This window comes from Ranitomeya imitator, chromosome 1 (assembly GCF_032444005.1).
Source record: "Ranitomeya imitator isolate aRanImi1 chromosome 1, aRanImi1.pri, whole genome shotgun sequence".
Classification (NCBI taxonomy): Eukaryota; Metazoa; Chordata; class Amphibia; order Anura; family Dendrobatidae; genus Ranitomeya; species Ranitomeya imitator.
The window spans coordinates 655,685,834-655,697,919 of record NC_091282.1 but is presented as its reverse complement, the minus strand read 5'-3'; the positions used below and the strand labels follow the sequence as shown (position 1 = coordinate 655,697,919).

Here is a 12,086-nt window from a genome sequence, read left to right as displayed (position 1 = left end):
CAGAGTGTGGAGCGGCGCTTGCGCAGTGTTAAGCGGGCAGCCACGCTTGCGCACTATGCAGCAAGTGCCACTCCATAATATACACAGCCCAAGCACGGCTCCACGCTCCACCCTGCGCAAGTGTGGGACATTACAGCCGATTCGAATGACATTGGCGCACCCGGAACATTAATCAAATTGCTTGGGCAGCAACGCCCCTGACTATACAAAAAATGAAGCACACCCCTGTGACTAAATAAGCAGGTACAATATTACTATACTATAAAGTTCCTCATGATGAGATCACTGTTTTTAATGAAAAAAGTGCTAAAAATGGCATGACAGGTTCCCTTTAAAGGGGTAAGAGAAGATTGAAATAAAGTCTGCTCTGTTGCAGGCACAACACCCTTTATGTCAGCAGGTTGCATCTGGTATTGCAGCTCCTTTGAATTGAGTAAATTTGAGCTGTAATACCAGCCACAACCTGCATAAAGGGGTGGCGCTGTTTTGTGTAAATTTTTATAACCCTGTGCAGCTGGAATTCCTCTTTATATACAGGCTCGGATTACCCATAGTGTGTCATTGTTTCTTCCCCATCTCACCTATTGGCCTGGGTGCCGAAAACTCCGACGACGGCGGGACGGCCATTGATGGCCAGGATGTCGCTCATGGACTGGAGAACATCGAAGTAGAAGAAGGAATCACCGGGGACAGAGCAGTTGAGACGAGCTTTCAGGAAGGAGGTCCAATATTTCTCCAGGACCCGAGGAGAACCACCCATGTCGTTCTTACAGACTCGGGCCACCCGAGAAAATGTCACCTGGGGGCATAATGGAGACATTGTTGTGATGCCCAGAATACAGATGAGAGTCCCCGTTCCTGGCCACTTCTAGGCAGCCTCCTCATATTACTGCCATCATAATGCAGTGTAGTACCAAGATAATACCGCCATCTCCAGTTAACTTACAAAGCTCTGCGATACTACTGCCACATGCGCCTTACATACACACAAAGGAGCCGGCAGCATATATTAAGTATCATTGGATATACAGTATACAGAAAAATAAGATAAGTACTATGATACTAAGTATCACAGACCATAGTAATTGGTTTACACCTGATTATCATGAATCAGACCAAAAAGAAAGTGGTGTGGATAACCTAAAACAAACTTTATAATCCATGATATAAAATGAGAACAAATACAACTAGTATTGCCATCTCCGTGTGCGGTTCCACCATTACTCCAAAGCAACATGCCCGCTGCCTTGGGGTCATCCTTGATTCTGACCTTTCATTCACCCCCCACATCCGATCACTGGCTCGCTCTTCTTACCTGCATCTCAAAAACATTTCTAGAATTCGCCCTTTTCTTACTTTCGACTCTGCAAAAACTCTTACTGTTTCACTTATTCATTCTCGTCTGGACTATTGTAACTCTCTACTAATCGGCCTCCCTCTTACCAAACTTTCCCCGCTCCAATCTGTCCTGAATGCTGCAGCCAGGATCATATTCCTCACCAACCGTTACACCGATGCCTATACCTTGTGCCAGTCATTACACTGGGTACCCATCCACTCAAGAATCCAGTACAAAACTACTACCCTCATCCACAAAGCACTCCATGGCTCAGCACCACCCTACATCTCCTCTCTGGTCTCAGTCTACCACCCTACCCGTGCCCTCCGCTCCGCTAATGACCTCAGGTTAGCATCCTCAATAATCAGAACCTCCCACTCCCGTCTCCAAGACTTTACACGTGCTGCGCCGATTCTTTGGAATGCACTACCTAGGTAATTACGATTAATCCCCAATCCCCACAGTTTTAAGCGTGCCCTAAAAACTCATTTGTTCAGACTGGCCTACCGCCTCAATGCATTAACCTAACGATCCCTGTGTGGCCCATTAAAAAACAAAAAACAAAAAAAAAACAAAAAAAAACGGTTCCTCGCATTATGTTCTCATTCACTTTATGCAGTTAATAGCCCTCTGTGTCTGTACTGCTACATACTTAGGCAGTGAACTGGTTCATGCAGCTTTACATGAACACCTGAGCCTTACACTATGGCCGGTCCGAATAACTAAAGCAATTGTTACCATCCACCTCTCGTGTCTCCCCTTTTCCTCATAGTTTGTAAGCTTGCGAGCAGGGCCCTCACTCCTCCTGGTATCTGTTTTGAACTGTGATTTTGTTATGCTGTAATGTCTATTGTCTGTACAAGTCCCCTCTATAATTTGTAAAGCGCTGCGGAATATGTTGGCGCTATATAAATAAAAATTATTATTATTATTATTATTATTATTAACTAGTCAGAGGAACCCATCACCCGCCATTTACCTACCTTCCCCAGGGTGGTGTACTCCATGGAGATCTCCCGGAAGAAGAAGTACACGTAACTCCCATATTCTACTGCGTGGATGAAGTGGGGCTCTGCAAAAGGAAGAAGGAGGAAGTGAACACAGGTATTAGTAGTAGTGACTAGTAGTCACATCGGTCACATCGCCATGGAAAATAACATTATGCACACTGCCCCCTAGTGGTCACATTGCCATGGAAAATAACATTATGTACAATGCCCCCTAGTGGTCACAACACCATGGAAAATAACATTATGTACACTTCCCCCTAGTGGTCACGTCGCCATGGAAAATAACATTATGTACACTGCCCCCTAGTGGTCACATCGCCATGGAAAATAACATGTACACTGACCCCTAGTGGTCACATCGCCATGGGAAAATAACATTATGTACACTGCCCCCTAGTGGTCACGTCGCCATGGAAAATAACATTATGTACACTGCCCCCTAGTGGTCACATCGCCATGGAAAATAATATGTACACTGCCCCCTAGTAGTCACATCGCCATGGAAAATAACATTATGTACACTGCCCCCTAGTGGTCACATCGTCATGGAAAATAACATTATGTACACTGCCCCCTAGTGGTCACGTCGCCATGGAAAATAACATTATGTACACTGCCCCCTAGTGGTCACATCGCCATGCAAAATAATATGTACACTGCCCCCTAGTAGTCACATCGCCATGGAAAATAACATTATGTACACTGCCCCCTAGTGGTCACATCGCCATGGAAAATAACATTATGTACACTGCCCCCTAGTGGTCACGTCGCCATGGAAAATAACATTATGTACACTGCCCCCTAGTGGTCACATCGCCATGGAAAATAATATGTACACTGCCCCCTAGTGGTCACATCGCCATGGAAAATAACATTATGTACACTGCCCCCTAGTGGCCAAACCGACATGAAAATAACAAGATAACATTGTATACACTGCACCATAGTGGTCACACTAACATGGAAAATAAAATGTACACTGCCCCTTAATGGTCACATCACAGCATTAATTAGACTCTCTCTGTCCATAGACCACAGACCTGGTGATCTGAGTATCCATATATAACTGCAACAAACCCTCAGCTGTGAGAAGAATTAGGCTTGTCCATGTTTTCAGCCTTTGGTTGGATGTCCCCAGCCACTGACAGTGAGCAGAGCTATAGCAAGTAATGTAATGCAGATTTGTGTCCTCACCTCTCAGCCACTTGGAGTCGTACTTGATGGTGCGCAGGACGGGGCTTTTCTCCCCCAGGCTGCGGTAGATGACGGCGTCGCTGGCTTGAAAATCAGCCATGGTGGCAGAATACAGATTCCCATCTATACGGAGAGAAACAAGGGTGATGAGGGGGAGGGAGGGTGAGCGCGGTGTGTAGTCTGCACAGGAGCTGCGGTGGCCCGTGTCTCATGGGCACAGCGCCCGCTAATAGCCGTACTGCGTATTATTAGCCCGCTCCACCATCACTGATAATGGAGGTCTTATCATACTGTACCTAAGCCCGTCATGTGTCATACGCCAAGTGTCAGCATTGGATCCTCAGCATGAACCACACTGGCTCTAATCTTACCTGCAAAGAGCGCCACATTGGCTTGCTTGGCATCAAATGGGCAGCGCGCTTGACCGTTAAACTCTTCCCCCTCTTGCTCCAGGGTCTTGATCTGGAGGAACATCATATGTGTGGGATACGTCATTATCAGAATATGGAGGATGACCTTAGGATAGCCTGACATGTGCCTCATCGGCACTGATGGAATCGGGTCAGACTGTTTATGGCCAACGTGGGGCGTCATGTACTTATAATATAGTTACTACATCCGTATTATCATGTAAAAACCCTTTTCCTGCTCATTATTTATGTGAAAACTGTTTTTCTCTATCTCGTTCCTGTGCGGAGATATAATCAATTAAACACCTGAAACCCTATGATAACACTTCTGGTCTATACTGAACCACATCGGCTTGGCCCAGTGCTGGTTCCCAACTAGCTGAAATAGTGGCACATATAATGCGTACCACATGTAGCTAGTACTGGAGTACATGTGACCGGAAGTGTTGACATGTGGACACTGGAGTGGCGTACGGTCTGCATTTTTAACTAAAGCTATCTCCGCATAGGTTTGAGATGGAGAATCGCGGTTTTCACCGCTGTAATCTCCAAATAAAGAATTTTTATATTATGCTATAGACACATTTTTTAGGTGACACTCACCTTGTAGTTTCGGCACGTGGGGTTGAAAGAGTTGGTGCCGCAGGCAATGAGGGTCTGGTCGTTCTTGGGGACCAGCACTTTGATGTAGTTGTAGCATTCATCCTGCGATGGAGACAAATATCGGACACAATTCACACCCAGCTTCAGATAAAACAAGTCTGCCCCATATAAACTATGCAGCGCTCCGTCAATGCCTCGGTGAATTCTCCACCTCCCTCCCTGCTGTCGCCAGCATTGAATTCCCTCCGCATTTTACTCTTTAGTCCGGCGAAAGGTAATTTTCTCTTTTTCTGAATGCAGGAAAGATGTCGGGAGCCTCAGGAATGAGGAATCGGGCTTTTATCTCAAGACGCATCGTTACTCAGCAACCGAGACTCGTGTCCAGATCATATCAATGAAAGGCGGTGACAAAACAATGGCCGCTCAGCGCCGGCCCGAATCTCGATTATCTCCGTGGCGTGAGCATTTCAAGCCTCATTTTCCAGATATATGTTTGAAAAAAAAAAGGAAAATGCTAAAAGATGCCTAGGAGGGGTCTGTGGGTGACGGATCTGAAGGCCGCACGCAAGTGATGGGATTGTCCAGGTGGAGGCGCTCACGGGGGGCCTTCCCTCACTTTTTGAAGTCTTGAAAGCTTTCGCCCTGGAACGTTTCATGTGATTGATCATCGACGCCTCCGAAACAAAGGGAGAAAACTCCCTAAAACTCTTCATTAATGACTGAATTGGCTGTTGTTTAGTTATGTCTGATAACAGAACATCTAGGATCGTTCTTTGCTGTCTAGATAGATGATTGTTTAGTTATGTCTGATAACAGAACATCTAGCATCGTTCTTTGCTGTCTAGATAGATGATTGTTTAGTTATGTCTGATAACAGAACATCTAGGATCGTTCTTTGCTGTCTAGATAGATGATTGTTTAGTTATGTCTGATAACAGAACATCTAGCATCGTTCTGTGCTGTCTAGATAGATGATTGTTTAGTTATGTCTGATAACAGAACATCTAGCATCGTTCTGTGCTGTCTAGATAGATGATTGTTTAGTTATGTCTGATAACATAACAGCTAACATCGTTCTGTGCTGTCTAGATAGATGATTGTTTAGTTATGTCTGATAGCAGAACATCTAGCATCGTTCTGTGCTGTCTAGATTGGTGATTGTTTAGTTATGTCTGATAACAGAACAGCTAGGATCGTTCTTTGCTGTCTAGATAGATGATTGTTTAGTTATGTCTGATAACAGAACATCTAGCATCGTTCTTTGCTGTCTAGATAGATGATTGTTTAGTTATGTCTGATAACAGAACATCTAGGATCGTTCTTTGCTGTCTAGATAGATGATTGTTTAGTTATGTCTGATAACAGAACATCTAGCATCGTTCTGTGCTGTCTAGATAGATGATTGTTTAGTTATGTCTGATAACAGAACATCTAGCATCGTTCTGTGCTGTCTAGATAGATGATTGTTTAGTTATGTCTGATAACATAACAGCTAACATCGTTCTGTGCTGTCTAGATAGATGATTGTTTAGTTATGTCTGATAGCAGAACATCTAGCATCGTTCTGTGCTGTCTAGATTGGTGATTGTTTAGTTATGTCTGATAACAGAACAGCTAGGATCGTTCTTTGCTGTCTAGATAGATGATTGTTTAGTTATGTCTGATAACAGAACATCTAGGATCGTTCTTTGCTGTCTAGATAGATGATTGTTTAGTTATGTCTGATAACAGAACATCTAGCATCGTTCTGTGCTGTCTAGATAGATGATTGTTTAGTTATGTCTGATAACATAACAGCTAACATCGTTCTGTGCTGTCTAGATAGATGATTGTTTAGTTATGTCTGATAGCAGAACATCTAGCATCGTTCTTTGCTGTCTAGATTGTTGATAATTTAGTTATGGCTGCTAACAACATTCTAGAATCGTTCTGTGCTGTCTAGATAGATGATTGTTTAGTTATATCTGATAACAGAACATCTTGCATCGTTCTGTGCTGTCTAGATGTGATTAGTTATGTCTGATAACTTAACATCTAGCATCGTTCTGTGCTGTCTAGATTGGTGATTAGTTATGTCTGATAACAGAACATCTAGCATCGTTCTGTGCTGTCTAGATTGGTTGTAGTTTAGTTATGGCTGCTAACTTAACATTCTAGGATCATTCTGTGCTGTGTAGATAGATGATTGTTTAGTTATGTCTGATAACAGAACATCTAGCATCATTCTGTGCTGTTTAGATTGGTGATTGTTTAGTTATGGCTGCTAACAACATTCTAGGATCTGTTGTGAATTCTGGGGCCAAGCTCCCTCCTGTGGTCGTGAGTGGTACTTCGGCTGGTTCTGTCTATGGGCTTCCTTTGGTGGATGAGAGTGGTACTGCGGCTTCTGAGTTTCCTTCCTCAGGTGATGAGGTTAAGTCGTTAGGTGCTGCTCTATTTAACTCCACCTGGTGCTTTGATCCTGGCCTCCAGTCAATGTTCTAGTATTGGTCTTGCTTCCTCCTGGATCGTTCCTGTGGCCTGTCTATCCTGCATAAGCTAAGTTCTGCTTGTGTTACTTTTGTTTGCTATATTTTTCTGTCCAGCTTGCTTAATTGGTTTTTCTTGCTTGCTGGAAGCTCTGAGACGCAGAGGGAGCACCTCCGTACCGTTAGTCGGTACGGAGGGTCTTTTTGCCCCTCTGCGTGGCTGTTTGTAGGTTTTTGTGTTGACCGCAAAGCTATCTTTCCTATCCTCGGTCTATTCAGTAAGTCGGGCCTCACTTTGCTAAATCTATTTCATCTCTGTGTTTGTATTTTCATCTTTACTCACAGTCATTATAAGTGGGGGGCTGCCTTTTCCTTTGGGGAATTTCTCTGAGGCAAGGTAGGCTTATTTTTCTATCTTCAGGGCTAGTTAGTTTCTCAGGCTGTGCCGAGTTGCATAGGGAGCGTTAGGCGCAATCCACGGCTACCTCTAGTGTGGTGTGATAGGATTAGGGATTGCGGTCAGCAGAGTTTCCACGTCTCAGAGCTTGTCCTATGTTTTTGGTTATTGTCAGGTCACTTTGTGTGCTCTGAACTTCAAGGTCCATTGTGGTTCTGAATTACCTGTTCATAACAAGGATCATTCTGTGCTGTCTAGATTGGTGATTAGTTATGTCTGATAACAGAACATCTAGGATCATTCTGTGCTGTCTAGATTGGTGATTAGTTATGTCTGATAACAGAACATCTATCATCGTTCTGTGCTGTCTAGATAGAGGATTGTTTAGTTATGTCTGATAACAGAACATCTAGGATCGTTCTGTGCTGTCGAGATTGATGATTAGTTATGTCTGATAACAGAACATCTAGCATCCTTCTGTGCTGTCTAGATAGATGATTGTTTAGTTATGTCTGATAACAGAACATCTAGCATCGTTCTGTGCTGTCTAGGTAGAGGATTGTTTAGTTATGTCTGATAACAGAACATCTAGGATCGTTCTGTGCTGTCTAGATTGATGATTAGTTATGTCTGATAACAGAACATCTAGCATCCTTCTGTGCTGTCTAGATTGGTGATTAGTTATGTCTGATAACAGAACATCTAGCATCGTTTTGTGCTGTCTAGATTGATGATTGTTTAGTTATGTCTGATAACAGAACATCTAGGATCATTCTGTGCTGTCTAGATTGGTGATTAGTTATGTCTGATAACAACATCTAGCATCGTTCTGTGCTGTCTAGATAGAGGATTGTTTATATCTAGGATCTAGGATCGTTATATACAGTCAGGATTGGCTGATTTTAGTTATGTCTGATGCTGGGACACCTGGGATCGTTTTTTACGGTCTAGATTTCCTGTTTCGTTATATCGGACATCTGAGATTGTTATTTATTGGCTTAATTGGACTTTGTTTAGTTTTGTCCAGTACTGGGATATCATGACCATTATTTACTATCTAGAATGTTAGTTGTTTAGTTATGTATGATATCGAGAAATCTGTGATTGTTCTTTACCGTCTGGATTGGCTGTTGTTTAGTTAAGTCTGTTAATGGAAAAGCTGGGAAAGAATCACCCGCAAACTTTTCCCAAAGACATCTAGAAGGGACTCGAGCCGCCTCATCTGTCAGTGGTTTTATCACATCACCCAATGCCGATAATTTTGATTTATCCTTGTTTAGCACTTTGAGAAAAAGAAATCAATAAATTCTATCAATATCAAACAACCTGACAGATAATGAAAAGGAATGCAAGACTCCTATGATAGATGTGAGATGTTCATACTGCAACATTGCTGATTGTTGGTATAACACCACCTGACCCAAAAATAAGGGGCACTCCGATGCTTGAAACAAGGGAATTCATGAATCTGTATGTACAATCAGAATCGTGTATTTACCTGATGAGAACTAAAAAGTCTGGAACACTACAGAGAGAGCTCAGGTCATTGTCACAGCCTTATACTGATGAGATCTAGAAAGGCAGGAACACCACAGAGAGCTCAGGTCATTGTCACAGCCTTATACTGATGAGATCCAGAAAGGTTGGAACACTACAGCGAGAGCTCAGGTCATTGTCACAGCCTTATACTGATGAGATCCAGAAAGGCAGGAACACCACAGAGAGCTCAGGTCATTGTCACAGCCTTATACTGATGAGATCCAGAAAGGCAGGAACACTACAGAGAGAGCTCAGGTCATTGTCACAGCCTTATACTGATGAGATCCAGAAAGGCAGGAACACTACAGAGAGAGCTCAGGTCATTGTCACAGCCTTATACTGATGAGATCCAGAAAGGCAGGAACACTACAGAGAGAGCTCAGGTCATTGTCACAGCTTTAATCTGATCAGATCTAGAAAGGCAGGAACACCACAGAGAGTTGAGGTTATTATCACAGCCTTATACTGATGAGATCCAGAAAGGTTGGAACACTACAGAGAGAGCTCAGTCCATTGTCACAGCCTTATACTGATGAGATTTAGTAAGACTGGAACACTACAGAGAGAGCACAGGTCATTGTCAAAGCCTTATACTGATGAGATTTAGAAAGGGTGGAACACAACAGAGAGCTCAGATCATTGTCACAGCCTTATACTAATGAGATCTAGAAAGAGAGAACCACTACAGAGAGATCGAGAGATGAGGCTAATGTCATAGACTTATACCGATAAGATCTAGAAAAGCTGGAACACTACAGGGAGAGATTGAGAGATGAGGTCATTGCCACAGCCCTATATTGATGAGATCTAGAAAGGCTGGAACGCTACAGAGAGAGATCAGGTCATTGGCATAGCTCTATAGTGATGAGATCTAGATAGGCTTGAACACTACAGGGAGAGATTGAGAGATCAGGTCACTGTCATAGCCCTATACTGATGAGATCTAGAAAGGCTGGAACACTACAGAGAGCTCAGATTACTGTCACAGCTTTATACTGATCAGATCTAGAAAGGCAGGAACACCACAGAGAGCTCTGGTTATTGTCACAGCCCCATTCTGATGAGGTTTAGAAAGACAGGAACACTACATAGAGAGGTCAGATCATTGTCACAGCTTTATACTGATCAGATCTAGAAAGGCAGGAGCCCTAGAGACAAAGCTCAGATCATTGTCACAGCCTTATACTGATGTGATCTAGAAAGGCTGGAACACTACATACAGAGCTCAGGTCACTCTCACAGCCTCATAGTGATGTAATCTAGAAAGGCTGGAACACTACAGAGAGAGCACAAGTCATTGTCACAGCCTCATACTGATGAGATTCAGAAAGTCTGGAACATTACAGAGAGAGCTTACATCAATGTCATAGCCTTAAACTGATGAGCTCTAGAAAGGCTGGAACACTACAGAAAGATGATGTCATTGTCACAGGCTTATACTGATGAGATCTAAAAAGGTTGGAACCCCACAGAGAGAGATTAGGTCATTGTCTTACCATGTGTGAAATTTAGATAGGCTGGAGCATTAAAGAGCGAGCTCAAGTAATTTTCACAGCCTTATACCTATGAGATCTAGAAAGGCTGGGACACTACATAAATAGATCAGGTCATTGTCACAGCCTTATACTGATGAGATCCTGAAAGGCTGGAACTTCACAGAGAGAGATCAGATCATTGTCACAGCCCTATACTGATGAAAGCCAGAAAAACTGGAACACTACAGAGAGAGCTCAGGTCATTGTCATAGCCTTACACTGATGAGATCCAGAAAGGCTGGAACACTACAGAGAGAGAGCTCAGGTAATTTTCACAGCCTTATACTGATGAGATCTAGAAAGGCTTGAACACTACAGAGAGAGCTTGAGTAATTTTCACAGCCATATTTTGCTAGGATCTAGAAAGGTTGGAACACTACAGAGAGAGCTCAGGTCATTTTCACAGTCTTACACTGATGAGATCTGGAAAGGCTGGCACAGTTCAAAAAGAAGCCATATCAAACTAATAGCAGAAATAGAAGAAGAAAATTCTCCAGCACAGAAGCAAGGGTAAAACTTCACCTTTATTCTGTACTTGTTAAAAGGAAGACATGTTTGGTACACCAGTGAATATCCCAGGGGGTACAAAAAAAGACACGTTTCGACTAGATAGTCTTAGTGATGGATACAGAATAAACGTGACGTTTAACCTTCGCTTCTGCCCTGGAGAATTTTCTTCTGTTTCTGCTTCTTGAAACGCCTAGGATCAGGGTGGTTCCGAGCATGGACTTAATTCCTTACCAGGTGCCTGAAACATGGTGAGCTGGCTATTTTCCCCTCTACATATGTCAAACTCATAGACTCATACTGATTATATTTAGAAAGGCTTTGACAGTAGATACAGAGTGCTGGTCATAATCAATGCATTACACAAAAGAGATCAAGGAAGGCTGGCACAGTACAGAGAGAGTAGAGGCTATGATCATTGCCTTTTACTGTTGAGATCTAGAAGGGCTGGCACAGAGCTCTAGGTATTATCATTGCCTCATACTGGTAAGATCTGAAAAGGGTGGCAGAGTAAAAAGTGCTGGCCATAATCATTCCTTTATACTAATGAGCTCTAGAAATGCTGACACAGTACAAAGAGAGTACAATATTTAGTAATTGCCTTTTACCAATGATATCTAAATAGGATAGCATAGTACAGTGCTCATGTCATAATCATTGCCTTATGCTGATGAGATCTAAAAAGGCTGGCACACCGCAAAGAGAACTCAGGTTATAATGAGTGCGTTATACTGATGAGATAGAAAGGACTGAACAAAACAAAGGGTGCTGGTTATAATCAGTGTCTTATAATGAGGAGATCTAGAAAGGCTGTTACAGTACAAAGAAAGCTCAGCTTATAGTCATATATGAAACAGATCTAGAAAGGCAGGCACAACACAAACAGTGTGCAGACTAAAGTCATAACCATATACTGATAAGGTCTAAAAAGGCTGGAACAGAACAAACTGATTACCTCTTGCTTGTGTTGATGGGATCTAAATAGGTAGTGTGAGGCAGTGATCAGGGTCATATGCGAGGGTCGCTATGTGTCCCCCAGGATTTGCAAAGAAGTATACTGAGGCTGCGGGAGTGCATTGCAGTC

General features: G+C 43.0%; 1 protein-coding gene across 5 annotated transcripts in view; it reads right to left on the bottom strand.

Moving 5' to 3' along the window:
* SEMA6C (semaphorin 6C) overlaps positions 1-12,086 on the bottom strand; it is a 295,200-nt gene that overhangs the window by 129,436 nt on the left and 153,678 nt on the right. For all 5 annotated transcript variants that reach the window (XM_069728756.1, XM_069728758.1, XM_069728757.1 and 2 more), the window contains exons 7-11: positions 4,557-4,658; positions 3,915-4,005; positions 3,544-3,666; positions 2,323-2,411; positions 582-799 (exon numbers count right to left, since the gene is read on the bottom strand). In XM_069728756.1, the coding sequence (XP_069584857.1) occupies positions 582-799; positions 2,323-2,411; positions 3,544-3,666; positions 3,915-4,005; positions 4,557-4,658 (623 nt within the window). The remainder of the gene's footprint in view (positions 1-581; positions 800-2,322; positions 2,412-3,543; positions 3,667-3,914; positions 4,006-4,556; positions 4,659-12,086) is intronic.